The sequence below is a fragment of the Rhamphochromis longiceps genome, linkage group LG19 (assembly GCF_057381845.1).
Source record: "Rhamphochromis longiceps isolate RC_006_pf linkage group LG19, R_longiceps_female_GT1.1, whole genome shotgun sequence".
Lineage (NCBI taxonomy): Eukaryota > Metazoa > Chordata > Actinopteri > Cichliformes > Cichlidae > Rhamphochromis > Rhamphochromis longiceps.
Genome location: NC_140575.1, coordinates 25,369,704 through 25,389,395, shown reverse-complemented (window position 1 = coordinate 25,389,395; position 19,692 = coordinate 25,369,704). Strand labels below are relative to the sequence as shown.

Genomic DNA, 19,692 nt, shown 5'->3' with positions numbered 1-19,692 from the left:
ACATAGATGCCTGATTCTCGGGTGTATACTAAATATCACTACTGGGACTCTTTGAGAGGGTGTTCTGTGACTGTTGTCTCTCCCCATAACAGGTGATATCCCGCTGGGAAGAGTACATGAGCAAAGTAAAACCAAAACAGGGCAAGAACGTGGAGGTGGAGGCTGTTGCTGCACACTTTCCTTTCCACAAGTACTTTTCCAATGCACCCCAGCCTGTGTTCAAAGGTCGGTCATATGAGGAGGACATGGACATCGCAGAGGGCTGCTATCGCCACATCAAGAAAATATTTACCCAGCTGGAGGTAAGAAGATCACAGGGCCAGCAACTTTACAAGCTTTACCTGCTGTATTTGATTATTTTCATACCAGCTGTCTTTCCAGGTATTGCACATTCTCTCTTGCACAAGTAACTGCCTACCTGGCCCCCACATTAACAGACTGCTGTCAGCTAATAGTGACAATCCACAATCCTGGATGTGTTTATTCTGAGTTTAAAATTCCGCCTTGCATGTTATGCCTATAGATATGCTCATGGCTCTGTGTTTTTCTCTGTCACTCTTTTTCACACCCCTTCACGCTCTCAAACACAGCTGAAAGTCTGTTATTATTCCTTCTGAGCCCATCAAAGTGTTTCTGTAGGGATAACAAAAACATTTCAGATTTATGGGAACACCAAGGTGGTCTCCGAAAAGCAATAAAAAAGTTATTGGCTAGAGGTAATATCCCAACATGTGTTGTGACCTTGATTTATCTGGCTGGCCTCTGTATCACTGCATCACAGCACCTCCTCCCACCTCCCTCCTCCCTGAGCCTCACCCATGCTGCAGTGTAATCTGTACACCCATTAAGAAGTATTGCTCTGTGTGGTGCAGGGTAGCAGAAGCAACATTGTGCTGAATATGCTTATCTGTCTACCTTTTCAAATGTAAAAGCAGTTTTGAATAAGCTGTCAAAGGAATATCCTAAGAATGTATTGCTAGGCAAACAGAGAGAGAGAGAGGGAGACAGTGTGCCTCCTGCGTTCATGTATAGACATCTGCTGTTTACTCCTCTGCAATTCCACCGTTTCATTCCACTTTTTAACTTATTTTTGGTTCCCTTTTCCTAGTTTTTTTCAACTTCTATGAATTCTAACAATCTTAATATCACTCCTCAACTCATTTGGTACCATGGGGTTTAAAAATAGACTTCATCAATATTCCATGTTTTGATTAGTTTAATATTAATGCTAAAATAGTAACACATTAAATATTTATACCATGGTGCTGTCCGAGTCTCCTCTCCTCCATCCCTACCCTCCAGAGCTAGTGTACCAACCTGAAAATAGCTTGCCTGTTTACCATTACTCCTCTTCTGTGCATCCCCCCACAGCTTTCTGTAGTGTCATCATATCACCACCCTGAAATGAACTGATTTGTTTTTTGGGTTACAAAATCCCCCAAATTTTCCTTTATAGTGTAACCCATGTAAGAAAATCTCTGCTAAAGTGCTCCTCAAGCCACAGCTACTGAAAAACAAAATACACCCCACATACTTCACAGGAGAGCCCTGCGGCTGGCTAGTCTCTATCACTGCATCATGGAAAAAGAGGACACTCACTTCTAATGAGAGAAGAAAGCAGAGGGATTATGTTAATTATACATTTCATTAAAAAGTGGAGTACTGTAAGTTTCCAGTCATTTAGATGTCCATCATGACTTTGTTGAAGTTTAGAATTGTGGTTCATCTTCCGGGTGTCACTTTGAATTAGGCAATTCAGCAAAGAAAAGTAGAGTCAGTTGGAGAAATTCAAACATTTGGACGAAAGATAAGCCACTCAGTGTATCGTGATGTGTGCTGACTGGATTTCTGAATATTGAAATGTGCTTTTTTTAAATTTAAGATTCTATTATGTTACAAGAGATTTTTATATTAGCCATCATCTGTCATACTAATTGTTCATTAAAGTCATCCCCCACACTAGTATGAAAAAAAACCTTTAAAAATGACTCAATACAGAATAAATGTCAGCAATTTTAATTCTTTGTGATAATATTTTACTTTTTTGTTCCCTATCAATCTGGTTTATAACATAGCTCTGTGACGTCATTCCTGAGTATCACTTTTCTTCTATCCGAAAAGGAATTCAGGGCCTTCGAGCTGCTAAGAAGTGGACTAGATCGCTCCAAATATCTGCTAGTGAAAGAAGCCAAAATCATTGCCATGACCTGCACACACGCTGCACTCAAACGTCACGACCTAGTGGAGCTGGGATTTAAGGTAGACTTTTGTCAGTTTAAAAATACATTCCCAATAATCTGGTTGTATTTTGTCTGGATGCAGTTAGTTTATTTATTGAAGTTACATCAAGCTGTTCCTTTCTTTATTAGTATGACAACATCCTGATGGAAGAAGCTGCACAGATTCTGGAAATTGAGACTTTCATCCCTCTATTACTACAGGTAACCGAAATGCTAACTTGTTTTGACTGTTAATCTTGACTGAAAAATTATTCTCACAAAACCTGCCAGGATTTGTCATTGTGACTGGTTTGTGTAGTTTAATCTTTACATCAGTAGCCTTTTCAAATTGACTTTCCCCATTAAGGTTTTCCTAATGGGCTCCATAAAAATGGTGTTGGTCTCTGGTAGCTATGACTAACATTCTGTGTTGTAATTTCTGTTTACGGAAAAGATCATTAGGCACACCAGCCTATCCAGCAACCTTGCCAGAACTCCTCATTATCTCTCCTCACCACTGTGCCAGTCAGAGGCTTTGGCCAGGATCATTGTCCTCCACTTCCCTTTTACTACCAGCTTTTCAAACACAACCAGTGATCACACTTTAAAACAATCTTAGACAATGGGTGGGATATTAGATCTTTGTGAGGTCCAGCTCCAAATAACATCACTGCATTTTACAGTATGACACATTATATGTTTGTTAGAGTAAGCATGCCAGATGATGATTTGGAAATTAAAATGTAAACCTAAATTAACTGTTGCACCTTCACTGATCACTGTATATTGTCACAGTATCTCTATTTTATTATTATTATTATTTTTTTTTACTGCTTGATCATCTTATGTTCCTCTATCTGCAGAACCCAGAGGATGGCTACAGCAGGCTAAAGCGCTGGATCATGATTGGCGACCACCACCAGTTGCCCCCAGTCATCAAGAACATGGCTTTCCAGAAGTACTCCAACATGGAGCAGTCTCTCTTCACCCGATTTGTGCGCCTAGGTGTGCCCACAATAGACTTGGATGCACAGGGCCGTGCACGTGCAAGGTGGGTCACCAAGCAAAATACAATCTCACTACCCACAGGGGCTCACAAGGATTAAAAAAAACGTAATGTTTAAATGTAATTCGGAAACAGTTCTTTAAACATAATTGAATAGTAATTTAATAGTAATTATTCTTTCTATATACCTTTATGCTTTACAGTGCTTTATTTTATGGATGCAAGTCAGTGGTCTTAACCTTGATTCAAAAAAACTCAAACTTATTGCTTCAGAATGTTCAAGTTTGCATTAAACCTGAGCAGCTAAATCTAGGTAAGGCAGTCTAAGCAATGACCATGAGACCTCTTACTGTTGTTGCTAAAAAAAAAACTTTCAGACTGGCCACAGCGATGGCGAAATGTCCAAATCATTAGCAAACAGTTAAAGATAAATCAGTTCATTTTAGTATATTTAGTTATTGAGCCTTTGTCAAAAGAAATGTTTTTGCTTGGTAATGGAGAAAACATTTGTGTAGTAATGCCGGGCAAGCAGGATGGTCAGGCAGACTCTGTTTAAACAGCCAGAGTTGGGAAATGATACCTTTACTGGATTTACTGAGAAGAGCCCATCTGTTCTCTGACTGCAGACTGCAGAGCATAGCAACATAATCAGAATAACACCTGTTATCATGGTAACATGCACAAAAATGACAACACCAATGAAGAAAGATCAAATGCCTGAAATCTGGCGTTTTGTGCATCAGTTGTCTTGTATGAAGCAAGAAGGGAAAAAAATCTGCTTGTTCTCTTTTGACGTGAGAAAAAAAGTCCAGTCCAGATATTTGGGATGTTAGTTCACAGGACATAGCTCAGCCCAAGATGTGCTGCATTGTTTAAATAACTGAGCGAGGTTATTTCTAACCCCCAGAAATTGAATTAGAATGGAGAAATTGCAATATTTTTCTTTATTTACTGTAAAATTGATCTTGCATTTCAGTTTTAGTTGCATTAAACACAATAAATATATCTGCCTTGCCTTAAGCTGTGGGAACCCTGATTGTGCTGATTGATTAAAATTTCCAGTGGTCCTGTCAGGGAAACTGTATTACAGTAACACAGATGTGACCTAATGCGTGTTTGTGTTGCTATCTCACAGCCTGTGCAATTTGTACAACTGGCGCTACAAACACCTGGGAAACCTGCCTCACGTTCAGCAACTTCCCGAGTTTCAGGTGCCCAACCCTGGCCTGACGTTTGATTTCCAGCTAATTAACGTGGAAGACTTCAATGGGGTGGGAGAATCTGAGCCCAACCCTTACTTTTATCAGGTTAGTAGATCACACGAATGAACACACTTGATGTAATCCTTGCACATCCTTGTATGCCATTTGTCCAACATATTGCCAATATCTTAATACTAATTTTAAAAATGTAAAAACAACAAAGTATGAGCTACTTCAATTGAAATAACTGAATACTCCAAACAGAACACCATTATTATTTTGTGTATATATGTAGCACAGGTACAGAAATTGTTTGAATAGCTGAAATGGTTCATGTTACACAAGCTGTGGAACTACACTCCTTTACAAATAAACACATTCACACTTCCAGCAGGAAACAGAAGCATATTCTCTCTAGCCCCCATTTCCTCTAAATTGGTTGTTGTACAGCAGTTCATTCATTTTTAATTTCACTGGTTCAGCTACCAGTCCATATAATATATTCATCACTCTGCTTAGTGTGCAGCTAACATTGGCTGCCCAGCACAGACCAGGCGGTTTGTCCTTCACACCGGAAGACAGACTGTGTTTCATCCTGACATTGCTGAGGCACAAAGACTGTGTCTGGGCACAGGGCAGGGTTGATAGGGGTGTTTACTTTTGCAGTGCACCAGCCCAAGAAGTAAAAAAACAAAAAATAAATTACATTTCTCCAAGAAGAGAAATAAAAATAGTATCGCTTATAGAAATGTAAGATACTGTAAATAAAACATATACTTAAAAGAGTTTGTAGTAATCAGAGCCGACAGCACTGGATTTCAGATAAGGAATCGTGTGTAATGATTGAAATATCAAATTGAAGCTTTCAATTTAGAACCTGCATACCCATTAAGTGGATCATATTGCTTCATGAATCTTGCAACTACATTCACGCTGTGCACACTCAAGTCCCTAAAGCTTCTTATTGTTCTTAATTCAGCACCATGTGTGCTTCTCGCGGTACCAGGTCACATGAACCTCAACTCTATTTGCCAGTTGCCATTTTGAGTCTCCTCAAGGGAATCTCCTCGTTATGCTTGACAAGCACACACACAGATGCACTTTCCTGGAAACCAAAGGGGATAAATTTGACACTAGAGGAGCAATTGTATCCAGTGTACACTGAATACATGTCGCAGCTGAACAAACACTGCCACAACCACTGCTTTGTGGTTGCGCGTGAACTGTGCAGAACCCATACACAAATACTGTGTGCACAAAATATAGTACAAAGGGTCTTTTTCCCGTGCTTTGCCTCATTTGCTAAAGCTCTTTCCCTGTTGAGTCTCAGCCAACTGAGACTCAACCTCACTGTTGTCAAATGGCTCATGAAGAGTAAGATGCCTATCTAAATCCACATCTTCTGTTTGGAAATTGCCTCCCTCAGCCACTAGGCTTGTTAGTTATAGAAATTTCTGCTCTACAAGCTACATTTTAAATTGCATAAGAGCAACCTGCATGGTGGAGTTTACTTACAGGTAGCCTGAATTTATGCCTCTCGATATCAATAATGTTCTTGTATCTACTCTAAAGTGTATCTGTATGTAACCCTCTCTCCTCGGTGCATGTTTGATCATTCTATCCTATCTAGTCCTTTTGCAGTCACGAACCACTGGCTCAAATTTCAATGGCTTAGGTCTGACCTTGTAATAGTTGCCAGCTTCTTTTGGGGTTTAGGCTTTAGATCTGATGTATGTTAGACATGCAAATGAAAGACACAAATCTGGAAGCGTCACAGATTTTTACTTGAATGTCTATTTAATTGTGTGTGTGTGTGTGTGTGTGTGTGTGTGTGTGTGTGTGTGTGTGTGTGTGTGTGTGTGTGTGTGTGTGTGTGTGTGTGTGTGTGTGTGTGTGTGTGTGTGTGATATGCATTTTTGCCTTTTGCTACATGATTGTGGTTTTGTAGATGATCTGTAAATGCAGAGGGTTAGAAGTAACTTTGCTGGAGAAGTAAGTTGCGATTTTTAATTATCTGTGCCATTTGTAGGCAGGTAATAAGGGACTAAGAATAAAGGATGTCATTGTTTTTGATGTGCTGACTCTAGTGCAGCTAGCTCAGGAACTGTTGATGAAGCTGCATACATTATTATCAAAGATGCGAGGCAGCAGTCCACATTTAATTGAAACTGAATGAATAATACATGGCGCTGCCTTTATTTCTTTTCTTTTTTGGGTTTTATTTGAAGGACAGAATGTAGCCTTGGAACCAGGGTGCACAGGCTTGGGAATTTGTTGATTGTTAATTTGGTGAATAACGTTTTACATGTATTCACATTGGGAGAAAAACTTTGATGTAGTTCTAGGTCCTTTGTAATTGGAAATGAAAGAGAAATCATTATAATCATTATATCAGATAGGTGTAGGTAGTAACATTGTAGCCATTGTCAGTGTGGTTATTTGAATGTGTGTTTCTATCTATGAAGCACAGAGAGCTCCTGTGTTGTGCATAGTGACAAAAAGGAGAAAAAACACATGTTTGTGAGCATTTTAAATGTACGTTAGGTAACCTTTTTCAGCAGTTAAATGCTTTTCATTGCCAGTTTCTGAGTGATTGCAACATAAAGAGACTGTCCCTGACTCTCTTAGTTGCCTCAGATTGACTGGGGACTAATGTCTGTGTAAATGATGGGGTTGTGATTTTCCGTGAAAATTCCAGAAATCTGATGTTTACACTTGCTTCTGATCACTTCAGTGCCTCTCGTCTGCTCACAGCGTAAACAGAGAGCTTCAATAGCAAGTGGTAGCTTGGACTCCAATATCAACAAACAAGTTGGCTAATTATTCTAAATTACTTAAGCTGCCAATTTTGTTTTAGCTAAACTTCACCACATTTGTGCAACATAGCAAATTTGCAGCCAAACACTAGCTTGTTAAATGTATCTTGCCTGCTTCACTATGTTATATATACTTCAATATGTATGAATAACATTCCCTTCTATGATGAACAAGCAGTAGGCCATTTCACTGTAACTTAGTTACACAACATGTTTCTGGTGCTGACAGCTGTTTCCTGTCAAAGTAAAATTTGTTGTCATTATACTAATACTCAGCTTATATACTGGTCTCATAATGATGTGCAAAACACATGATGCACAGTAGTATACAACAGTGCAGGACAGGCTTATTTATGTATCATCACTTTTTCGGCTGATGCAAGCAAATGGTGTGCAGGCATGTGTTGTGTGTGTGTGACCAAGAGGCTGCAATTTACTCAATAGTCCCTGGTGTCATTATAAAATATGGTGGTCTGAGGTTATCAAAACCTCCTTTAACATGGAATTCATTAGGGACTGAGTTTCTTCTGGAGCCAGCTATAAGTGGCAGTTTGAGGGACTGCAATATGTACCACTTTAGCACAAGTTTCAATTTTCAGCCCCAGAGGTTGGGCAGCAATGGTTGTTTATTTCAGTAATATAATGTTATTCTGACCAAGCTTTCTCTCTCTCTCTGTTAAGAACCTGGCAGAGGCAGAGTATTCTGTGGCTCTATACATGTACATGCGTCTGTTGGGCTACCCAGCTGAGCGCATCAGCATCCTCACCACCTACAATGGACAAAAACACCTGATCAGAGATGTCATCAACCAACGCTGTGCTGGAAATCCAGTGTTTGGTCAGCCCCACAAGGTAAGCACCATTTGAAACAAACCAATTAAGAAGCAGCAGTCTTTTATGTGTCATGTTATCAAAGCACAAGCAAGAGGTGATTAAATAAACACACTGGATTATTGGACAGGTTTTGTAGCAAGTACTGGGTTTTGCGAGTATTCAGTCAAACTTATATATAACATATATGTGTAGGGCTACGACTAGCGTGTTGGAAACACGTATCACACATGACATGGATAGTTTTTTCACACCTCCGGATGCCAGCTGCAGTTATTGCACCAACCTCTTATCCTCCATTGCACTGGGAAAGATATTCACAGCTCTCCAAGCATCTTGGAGGGATTTCCTTAAGTGTTTGTCACTCATTAACATTAATGTGAAAACTGTATTGTTTGTCTGTTCATTTTAAGAAGAGTTTTATATTTGAACTGGAGTTTATCCGTGTATAACTTAAAATACTATTTGAATTTTAGTGAATCTCAGTTTTTCACGGTGGGTAAAAGACAGAGTGGTAACAGGTAAAGCAAATTAGAGGTGTGCAAGTATTTGCAACATTTGTTTGACTGACTGTGAATACAGGGAGAGTCTGTTCATCCCTGAGGGATACAGTTAGGTTGTTTTTTTTCTAGCCTATATTATTCCCCCGAACTTCTCGTCTCTCCTCTTTTCCTTTCTTTACAATGTGTTAAGTCAGCAACCCGCCGGCACAGTTTCCCATCCACTTTCTGTTTGTACTGCTAAATGCTTTTACTCACTAGCCTCAGGTTATGCTTTCCTCGCGCTTCATTTTTTCCCGCTACACACATTGTCTCACCTTTCTTTGGTCTCTGTTCTTTTAGGGTTTTCACACACTTAACAATGTCACAGACTCTTTCGGCATTCCAGTAAGAGTGGAGTGAAAATGGCATATCAACAGTTATATAGAGCATTGTTATGTCAGGTAGCATAGGGTCAGCAGCAGCACGCCTTCAGTAATATTGCGATCGGTTTAGTTTAGTTGTGCATATTCTTTGGTATTTCTTTAACAGCAGGAGTGTTAAAGTGAGGTGGCTCTCAGAGCAATAATCCAGGTCCATCCAATCTCTATTTTAGAAGACATGTATTTTTATTTCCCACAAATGCCCAGAAAATTTAAATAGTATGTAACTTGAATCTTTTTGTTTATCACACAGTATTTTGTAAAGTTTACTGTCTACTCATTACTCATCTGTTCCTGCTGAGTACATAAAAAGTGAATCAAAAATATACATAGGCCGTTTTTGTCCAAAAGCAGGCAGACAGGAAGCAGGTTTTTCCAAGTATGATAGCAATTTGGAGGTTAGAATAGTGGTTTGTTATAGCGTCCACTGTGATTCAGTCTTTACTCATTCCATACTGTTGTGTCTGTATTTTTTGCTGTGCAACCCTACCTTGTTGTTTTGTTTTGAAGTACATTCCCTGCACTGACAGCTAGCCAGAGATTTTGCTTAGCCATGTGAAATGTCCTGCAATGTCAAGACATAAAGCATCATTCATTGTGCTCATGGCCTTAGTCAGTATGCATGCCTAGTAATAAAGTGACAGGAGTGACAGGTTGTTAGATTTGCTGAGATGAAAGATGGCCAGAGACAGAGAGGGATGAAATAGAAAGATGGGTTCTTGTGGGAAAAAATGCTGAGCAGCTGAAAGGTCATGGCGCTGAGCACTGTGTCCACAGTGTGTCTGACAGTGTGTCACAAAGGGTAAAATGGCGCAAATGTCAACATCCAGCTTACTTTACTGTTATAACTTTAATTAGAAAGAAAAGCAGAGGAAGGCCAGTTAGCACAACCCATACGGAAAAGAAATAGTAAAAACTTATATGTGATTACTCATGAAAGTGGCCACTTTCATGAGTAAATCATATAAGGCTTACATGATTTACTCATGAAAGTGGCCACTTTCGCATTACTTTCATACATTGTTTAAGTAAGTATCAGAAATATACAAGTTTCATTATATAATTTTTCAAGGGATCTTATATCTGTTTTCACACTTATATGCTTTTCATACAAGTTTCACACAAGACAGATACAAAGTTTATAAGATTTATATATATCTTTTCCATATGGGAAGTCACAGTGCCAGCGTCAAACATGCTTGCTCAAGGTTTTTACCAAATCCCAAACAACAGTGTGCGTAAATACAGCATGTGCGCAAACACTTTTTATTTATTTTCCTGAGTTTTACAGAAAATATCCATTTGGTTCTCTTTTCTTTGATGAAGAAGTGCTGGAAGTCTGACTGTTAGAGTTTGACTATTTCGTTAGGAAGAAGATACATCAACTGGATCAAGAAGAGATGAATGCAGAGTGACAAAGTACCTATTTAAGGTTTCAGTCCTTATTCTGAATGACCCTCTGCAGTTGTCTAACTCTTCGCCTTGACCAAAAACACACAGCTTTCATATACTGAGAGCAACAGTACTAGCCTCTTTGACAACATGAAATGTGTAGAAAAGGTGTCTTAACATTTCCTAGCGTCATATTTTTTGTTGGGGTTTTTTCTTAGACAGGTCTGAAATCCTGAGACACATGTAGACTCGAACACACAAGCAATACAAAGCTGTTAACTCTGGCGTCCCTGCCATTCCTCTTGTGAAAAATTGAATAATCCAGAGGTCTGACTTGTGCACATTCCCAGCAGTAATTACCATAAGTAAGACAGAGTAACAGAAAATAAGATGGGAGAGATCAGTGGTTGATCATCATCTAATAGTGTGCTATTGTCTCCATAAGAAGAAGGCATGTTGGAAGAAAACATTTGGCAGTGCAATAGCTGTTTGTGTATCTCACAGTGTATTCGCTGTGTGTATTTCCTTATGTCCTCGGACATGCATGTGCTACAATGACACGACCTCTGTAATTCTCTCCCTGGAAGATTTCTCATAAATAACTAAACACCATGCAGAATGCTATACCTCAGGGAGAATTTTGACCCGGGCTTTGTTATCACTTTCTGTAGGCTAAGAATAACTCCCTCTCTAAAGAACCACATTTGCTGCAAACCAAGATTCACCGTTTCTCATGTGTCAGTACGTGCATGCATACCATGGATGTGTAATTTGAGCATACGGCCAACGATATCTCCTGCTATTGTAAAAGCAACATATTGTTGCCTCTGGCCTTGCACCTGTTCTACATAGCAACAGGGAGACGTAAATAAATACCTCATTAGTCCCATCGCTTTCGATTTTACACATTAACACACACACAGTCTCCCCACATTCCCTTCCTCTTATCCAAAAGGAGTTTTGGAGAGGTTCACTGAGGGTTGCATTTAATAATAGGTGGTAACCACAACCACAGGATGATTTATTTAGCATGGCTAGTTACTGAATGCTGTAGTTCTGGGCCTGTATGGCTCCTCAATGGAAGCTGATGTCCTATTGATCCATTTTAAAAAGCGAAACTATAAACGACAGGCCAACTTCTTTCTGCCTGGCTATGAGTTTTTTTTAGCATGTGTCGTATGTAACTATACAGAAGCATTTTTGTGCAGTACTTTAAAAAAAGGACTTAGTAACTTGGCTTTTAAACTCAATTTTTATTTGGTTCTGTTACCATTTGCAAGATAGGGGACACTCCAGCTCTGATGTGTTTTTCCTTGATCATTCTAATACTGTGCTATCAGCTTTAAATCGGTTATTGATTTAACAATTATTTATATGGATGGATGGATGGATGGATGGATGGATGGATGGATGGATGGATATATACACAATGGGGATGGAAGGAATTATTTCTACCCAAGGCATAATCACTCAATTATTAGTAGTTGATTAAAATAATTTAGCTCTGTTATTATAATTCTACTTAATATTTTTCCGGAATAATCTTTAAACATTGCAGCTTTTTTCCAGAGCAGCATACTTTAACCAAGCATTAACCAGTAACATCTCCATGTAACTTCTAACCAAAAACAACAGGAGCACCCAGCTATCACACTATTTGCATTGACATCAACTTTTCAGTCTATAGTTACACACATGCTGTTTACACAGTGTAGACACTGTGTAATGTGATTTTGGACTCAGATTTACATCCCTAAGATATTTCTAGTCCAACTCGGAAACACCACTAAAAATAGACACCGAGTGAAGGCTATATGATCATGAAAGAGCTTATGAAGTTGGAGCATATTCCATGTATACACTCTCCAACACTGTCAAGGCTGTGCACACTCAGTGTAGGTGGTACAGTATGAAAGTTTTCACATTCTTGCATCTCATCAAGACCAGTCCTTGTATCGAGTTTGAAGTGCACATGCTTTATGATAGCTTTATTACATAAAGTAACATGACTGACAAAGTCAAAACACAGCACAGTTCTTTATGTAGTTGAATAAGTACACTTCTCAGCAAGACAGGATTACTGGGGTATAAAAGCAAATTGGCTGACACGGGTTCCCTTTTGCTTAGAAAAAAAAAATTCCACAGAGAAAGCCACTTCTACATTTTCTGTCTCCTTGAAATAATCTCTGATGCAGTCAAGTAGTCCCCCCTCCCCCTCCCAAGTGGCCCTGATTCCCAGGAGACCAGGTAAGAGGCTGCTGGTGGCAAATGCCCTTTAAGCCGTATTAACCCTGCTGGCTGCCCGTGTGGCCCACAGCGATAACGGCAGCAACAAGAAAGTACCTTGCCATCTCTTAACGTTCACCCTCAAAAAAGAAAGAAAAGGCAAAGAAAAAGAATTTAAGACGGAAAGCAGTCTCGCTCATGTTTTTAAACATTTCAGCTAAATCCCTCCACCTACCTAAAATGCAAACACTCATTTACTTTGCAAAGCGTATCCGCTGCCGGAGCTTAGTTAGCATATCTTTGATATTTATGTGCATTTGTGTGTCGTGTTGTTGAATAATAAATATGTTTGTGTCTGTACAGATTACGACAGTGGACAGGTTCCAGGGTCAGCAGAACAACTACATCATCCTCTCCCTGGTCCGCACCAAAGCTGTGGGACACCTGAGGTAATTACTTCTTTGCATGCCAAGCAGGAAAAAAAGTATCTGATCCAAAATAGCCTTCAGCTCTCAGCAGCTATTCTGCTTTAAAATACTTGTGTAATATGAAATACACCTAAGATAAACATCCTCCAGGGAAATAACACTGCAGAAAAGCTGGCACTTAATTCTCGTGAGACAGCTGCTCTCAGGAGGCTTTCTCTTTTTGTCATGTGTAACTACTGAATAAAGTTTGCTGAGGGAAATAACAGTGTTGCAGTTTTGAGGTAAGTATGAGCTTAATTATGATGCAGGGAGGATAAAGGTGCTTAAGGACACATCTATGGAGCTGACTGTAGTTTTTGTTCCAATTAAGAGAAATAATTGTGCTCTGATGATTAGGTTGACAATAACTAACAAAGAGCTCAGTTCTGAAGGCAAACTGTAAAGCAGTCAGTATGATGGATAATCACTGCTCTGCGACACGCCTCTTCATGGCGTCTTCTTTCATTGGCAGCTTTGTTTTGTTTTCTCTCTGCTTTCTGTTCATTTGGCTATGGCCTCTTTGCCCCATGTCACTGAATTAATTTGTAGTCAAATGATCTTTCACTTCTCTGCTGCTGTGAGATTCCAACAACCAAGGGTTTTATACCAGGCATATGATCCACAGCACTTCTACTTGACATGCCGGCCGCTGGCTGTGATGAACAGTAGCTGCTGTTGCAGTTGCACTGCTCACAGCTTTATCAGAGAATTGGACAGTCTGCAAATTGGAACCCGAGTGCAAATTATAAGCCATTCCCTTTGTAGCTCTGTGCACCCCACCCATCACCGTGGCCATTTAGCTAGCACAGAAAACACTTAAAAACTCTATTTTGTTCTTTCTTCATCTCACAGATGGAGCGATTAATTGATGTAGCTGAAAATGAGAAACTGCAGCTGACTACAGAGAAGGGTGCTTTATCTTGCTGGCAGTGCCTGCTCTCCTCTCTGTATCATTCATTTGATCTTGTCTTTGACTCGATATTACATCCCACCTTTTACACATTCTCAGTGTAGCAGTTTTTCAGTGCAGGGAGCGTACAATAGTTCTAGAGCTTCTATTCTCCTTGAATAAGACTTTTGGTAACACTGAGCTTCAAGGCCCTGAAAACCAAGCTGTCAGTCACTGATAATGTTTGTGGTTATTTCATATAAGAATGTTTGAATCAACCTTTTTGTGATTATTCTGTCGGGCTGCATCAAATTTCAGATTTGCTTTTTTAATTGTTAATATGTATTGTTAACTGTGAGGGATGTGAATAAGAAATCAACCACCATGAGTCAGTCAGAATAAACCATTAATGTAAAATATAACAGAAAATGTCTAGTTATGTCTGTTGCTATAGTTTTTCATAATGGTCATTCATATGTTGGCTTCCCTGACAGCTTGTGAATGGTCAGCTAAGTGGTTGAGAGAGCAGTGCTTCATAGGAGCTCCTAGTGCTGTTCATTGTGTTTTTCTTATAATGGGATCACTGCGGTGTACCACTGGCTTTTACCTCACAATCCTCCTCCCCCTCTCTCCCCTGCCCCTCTCCTCATGGCAATCCGCAGCCGTGACAACCACAGGGGATGCAGCTGACCATATGATGAGCTGACCCTCGCTTTGACAGGGGAAGCATTCCCGTGATACACACGGGCACGCTCACATGCAGGAGCACACACTTTGACAGGGCAGCACAAATTCAGAGATGCTCTGACATGCACGAACACACATGTGGGAACACACACCGTCCACTTTGCCCTGTCATGTCACAGCACAGTCCAGGTGGGCGTCTCTCCGTAGTGCCATGTCCACAGGCTATCGTGCTTCATGATTGGTTCATCTGCTCCACATGTCTGTGCTCATTGGTCTAGGCAGCGGTAGTTTGTCTCTGTGGAAATGTTTCATTTTGTACTGTGCCCCCATTTTTGCCTGAAATGTGCAGTAATTTTCACATTAATCTATAGGCTGCTCACGTTTACTCACTCGTACCCTGCACAATGGCTCCCATAAGCCTTTTTGTCATATTCACAGAACTCATCATGCATATTGCAAAGATTAATCCTCTTAATCTCATGAAGTGCTCAGGTGGACTCCACATTTCATATTTTTGGCTATACTTAAGAGTAGGCTATATAGAAAAACATGGCTGTGTGTCTTATTCATCAGCATCAAAATAAAGACTTTTGCCAGAGCTGTTTGAGTAAAAACAGCTTCTTCCTCAAATGCTTTCACCAATGTTTAATCTCACACCACAGACTTACAGGTCAGTTAAATAGTTACATGTTTTTTTTTTATAAGCAAATTTAACTGTGCAGATAACTGAGACAATATAAGGATTCAATAGGTTCAAAGGGAAACCCCTTGTAAATGACTCATTCTGTGGTGTTTACAGTTGTCCAAATCTTCTCCCTCTCCTCATGTATGTGTGTTTTGTATAGAATGCTAATGTACAGTATAGTGGGATGTGTACTACGAGCAGTGTTTTTGCAGGGGAGCAAAGAGACAAGTATTTTGGCTAGTACAGCAAGCCAGAGAAAGCTCAGAGAAACGACTGCCTCTGTCCTTAATCTCTTAATACTACTTGATGGCATAAAAAAGTAACCTATTCCACCTACCCTTTCCCGTGCTCTCCTACCTCTCTGACTCCTTGCCTGCAGTGCTTATCCATGCCCTTTGTCTTCCATTTCTGTATTTCTCTCTTATCCTCAGTATTTTTCCCACTTAAGTAGTGCCGCTTATCCTTCACTAAACCTCTTTCCTCGTACACTACGGTGCCTTTTCTTCTCTTCCCCTTCAACCATTACTCGGTTCTTTCACTGTGATCTCTTCACTTCAGTTTTTGTTTTTTGCCCCTACGCAGGATCTCTTCTCCTCTTTACAGTTTCACACATTTTACCACCACCCCTTCACGTCTTTTCCCCTCAAGTCAATCCTTTTTTCTGTCTCTCCACAGGGATGTGAGGCGTCTGGTGGTAGCCATGTCAAGAGCCAGACTGGGCCTGTACATCTTTGCCCGAGTGTCACTGTTTCAGAACTGCTTCGAATTGACTCCTGCCTTCAACCAGCTCACTGCCAGACCACTGCAGCTACACATTAGACCACACGAGTACTACAACCAGGAACAGCCTGTAAGCAGTCATACCCATGCTCATGCTGATCTCATAAAACCTACCATATTAGATCTGCCCCATTATGAGATATTCAAGTGGGAGATATGCTGATAAGAACTGAGCTTCTTTCCCACGGTTCAGGCCAGTGCCTATTTCCATAAAATTCGTGCCGTCTTCACCATCCCACCACGTCATTGCCGCTACAGCCCACTGGCTCGGTCTAATTCCCCCCTTTTTATATTCAGAGTGGAATCTTCATTCCACTCAGAATATTGGTCCTCACTGGTCCCACTTCTTACTGCAGCTTTACCCAGTCTGGTAAGAGCATTCTGCAGACCAGCTGCAAAGATGAGAAACACAGTTATGGCTATAATTAACCTCAAAGGTCAGAAGACAAAACCACCGACTGACCAGCATGAAACGACCATTGTCTGGTCACAGTGTCTCACTGACAGGCGTGTTTGGCAACAGTGATGTCTAAAATACCCAATAGCCTCTCTGACACTAGAGTGTTCATCCCCATGGGGGACAGTTCTTTCGGGCACACACATGTGGCCCCTGCTTAGCCCATCTATCTAGAGTCAGTAAACCCCCGCTGCTTACACGCACATGTAGATTAAAAGTCAGACTTTGTCAAGCAACACTCAACTGGAAGTGTCACGGGCTATTTAACGGGTCTAACTCAGAAGCTGCTATAAAAAAACAAAGCTGCCTAAAGCTTCATATGGAAACATACATATTCGATCTATAATCATATGCAGTTATCATATTCTCTCCCCCAGTGTTTTTAATGAAGGTTTTACTGCAGTGAAAGCACACAAAGTTAAACTGTGGAGTAGTATACTTTGACATGATGCCCCCAGGGCCTCTGTGGGCATCTCCCCTGTATTTAAGAGGCATCCGCCAAGCAGATTGAATATTCTGCTTGCCTCAGTCTTCAGTTTAGCCTGCAAGACTCTGTCTGCATACTAATATTATCAAATTAAAAACTCTGCATCCCCGACTTCTTTGGTAATACATGAGCAGTGATCACTGGAGAGGGAAATTTGTTTGAAATAACCAGCGGGTAGCAGTGGGCTGCTGAATTGTAATTTCCCTGCACATTTTACCTCGGATCAATACTTAACCAAGTCCGTGTGCCTGAAAGAGTGATCCCTAGCAAGACCGATAAAAGTTCTTCATTATAATTCCTCTCTGATCGCATCCTGGGCTGAAATCAAACTTCTTTTGTTTCTACCTTTCAGCGAGATACTTCTGGACAGCCTGACCAAATTGTGAAGAACATGCCGGAAATGGCCAACCTGGTGTATAATATGTACATGCACATGATCCAGACCTCCCAGCAGTACAGACAGGTAAAGACCACAAAGTGGACTGTGTGAAAGGAGCCATATAAATCAACCAGCAGCACACCTACTATGTTTATGATACTGCGATATCATAAAAGTTTCTTCTGTGATACACCTGAGGCAGTTTAAAAACTGGCAACCATCCTGCGTTGACACGCTTACAGATGTCATCAACTTTCCTGGCAGCTGTCAGCGCCTGTCCCCAGCTGCCATTTTTGTATTTTTAATCTTTAACTTTTAATGGAGTACAGTAAATAGGTCAGATGTAAGAAATGTAGAGAAGGAACGGGCTACACAGAACAATGTAGTTTTTCAACATACATTTATCATCATTTATAGAGAAATAATAGTAGATACTAAAAACATGTGTACTTAAAAGGAAGAGACATTTTATTATAAAGCTATCTCTATTAAAATACCCTCAACAAAGAATATGTTCCTGTAGATACACCTATATGTCAAACACTTATTTGCCACGCTGTTACGAACACCTAAATCCAACTAATGCATTTTGAGTGCTGCAGTAAATCCATGAAGATAGTGATGTTTATTTTTTCCTTCATATGCGTAGACGTGTGTAATGTAATAGACGTTTTAGAGGCTGCTGTTCATAGTGGTGTTCAGTGGCATTGTGGTAGACTGACAGGCTCTGCAAAAAGGACTTAAAGAAAATTGCAAAGGATGGACTCCTTGCAGGGTTTTTGTATAAGATTACATCAGTTTTGGCCGTGTGCTCTTTATAATCAGTTAGCTGAGTATATTTGACAATATAATGCCAAAAAAAGTGGAAATATTTTCCTTTGTGTTTTGAACATTTCCCTTTTCTTTTGGCTTCTCAGCAGCAACAGCAAGAACTGGCTCTGCCTCCAAAACAGACCCAAAAAGATGCTGGCGCTTTGTCGACCACTGCTACATCTAAGGAGCCACAGGAGGAAACCCCCATGGAGCAGGAAAACCCAGAAGGAACGGCGAGCACAGAGCCAAACTCGGAGGACGCCGGCGAGAAGGAAGGAAACAAGGATACTGACGGCCATGCTAAGATGCCAGAGCATCCTGGTAGAGACAGCGACAGCGATGGAGAGAGCGCAGATGAGCAAGAACAGTAGAACATCCTGACATGGGACTACCATAGAGGGAACAAGTGGATCCCCTGAAGAGAAATGTAGTGCTTAGTCACCTATTTTAAATCTGTTTTCTACTGAGAGAAGATCATTGTGATGTTTTGTTATTTTTTTCTAAAACATTTGATTTTTGTTACTATCAGTACTTTATTAAAAAAAATCTATTCAGACTGTGGCATCATCATTATACTAATACCATTCTATGGGTGTCCCACACACAACCAACACATACAGCTCTGTGCTAAAGTATTAATCCCCTCCTCATTTCCCCTCAAACATTTATATAAATACAGTATATAAGGCAAAAAAAGAGTTTGTACAATTCTAATAAGATTGAAAGTCAATATTTGGTATGACCACCTCTATTCTTTAAACAGCTTGAACTCACTTGCAATTTTTTTAAGTAGTCTCCAGGCTTCTTGAAGGACATTCAAAGCTCTTTGGATGTTGGCTGCCTTTTGTTCCATATCTGTCAAGATGATCCCACACTGATTTAATAATGTTTAAAGTCCTGGCTCTCGGGGAGGGGTCAGTCCAAGACTGATAGAAAAACACACAGAGAAACACTATCTTAGTGCACTGGCAGTGTATTTGGGATCATTATCATGCTGAAAAAATATGATATTTCCAATCACATACTTTCCAGATGGCATTTCATTGTGGATTAGAATCTGATGGTACTTTCCTTTGTTCAGAATTTCATCAATTTTGACAAAATGTCCAACACCACTGGCTGAAATGCAACTCCAAACCTTGAGAAGTCTCCACTGTGTTCTACAAAGGATGATCTGATATCCTCGTGTTGGTGTTGTTCCCAGACCATCATGAAAATGTTGTTCCAGGTTCAACATTGCAAGTGACCAATCACATTGTTGTGACGTTATTCCTTTGCGCGCCAAGCCATTCGTGCATTTATGAAATTCCAATGTTGCAAGGACAATATCAATTCTGCTTACTGTTTATGAAAGGGTTACGATTAGGGTCAGGGTCCGTTGATCGGTGGACAGAGGCGGTTTCACGCAGCTTAAGTACAGTTTTTTGTTTTACG

At 40.2% G+C, this 19,692-nt stretch overlaps 1 protein-coding gene across 2 annotated transcripts in view; it reads left to right on the top strand.

Annotated features, from left to right (window-relative positions):
• Positions 1-18,814, top strand: part of aqr (aquarius intron-binding spliceosomal factor) — a 49,384-nt gene extending 30,570 nt beyond the window's left edge. The window contains exons 27-36 of one of the 2 annotated variants that reach the window (XM_085390758.1): positions 93-302; positions 2,122-2,259; positions 2,370-2,441; positions 3,083-3,270; positions 4,361-4,532; positions 7,925-8,095; positions 12,978-13,063; positions 16,018-16,192; positions 17,419-17,529; positions 18,366-18,814. In XM_085390758.1, coding sequence (XP_085246884.1) covers positions 93-302; positions 2,122-2,259; positions 2,370-2,441; positions 3,083-3,270; positions 4,361-4,532; positions 7,925-8,095; positions 12,978-13,063; positions 16,018-16,192; positions 17,419-17,529; positions 18,366-18,629 — 1,587 coding nt within the window. In that variant the 3' untranslated portion in view covers positions 18,630-18,814. Of the gene's footprint in view, positions 1-92; positions 303-2,121; positions 2,260-2,369; positions 2,442-3,082; positions 3,271-4,360; positions 4,533-7,924; positions 8,096-12,977; positions 13,064-16,017; positions 16,193-17,418; positions 17,530-18,362 lie in introns of both variants that reach the window. The other variant, XM_085390757.1, reaches the window with a different exon arrangement.
• The last annotated feature ends 878 nt before the right edge of the window (positions 18,815-19,692 follow it).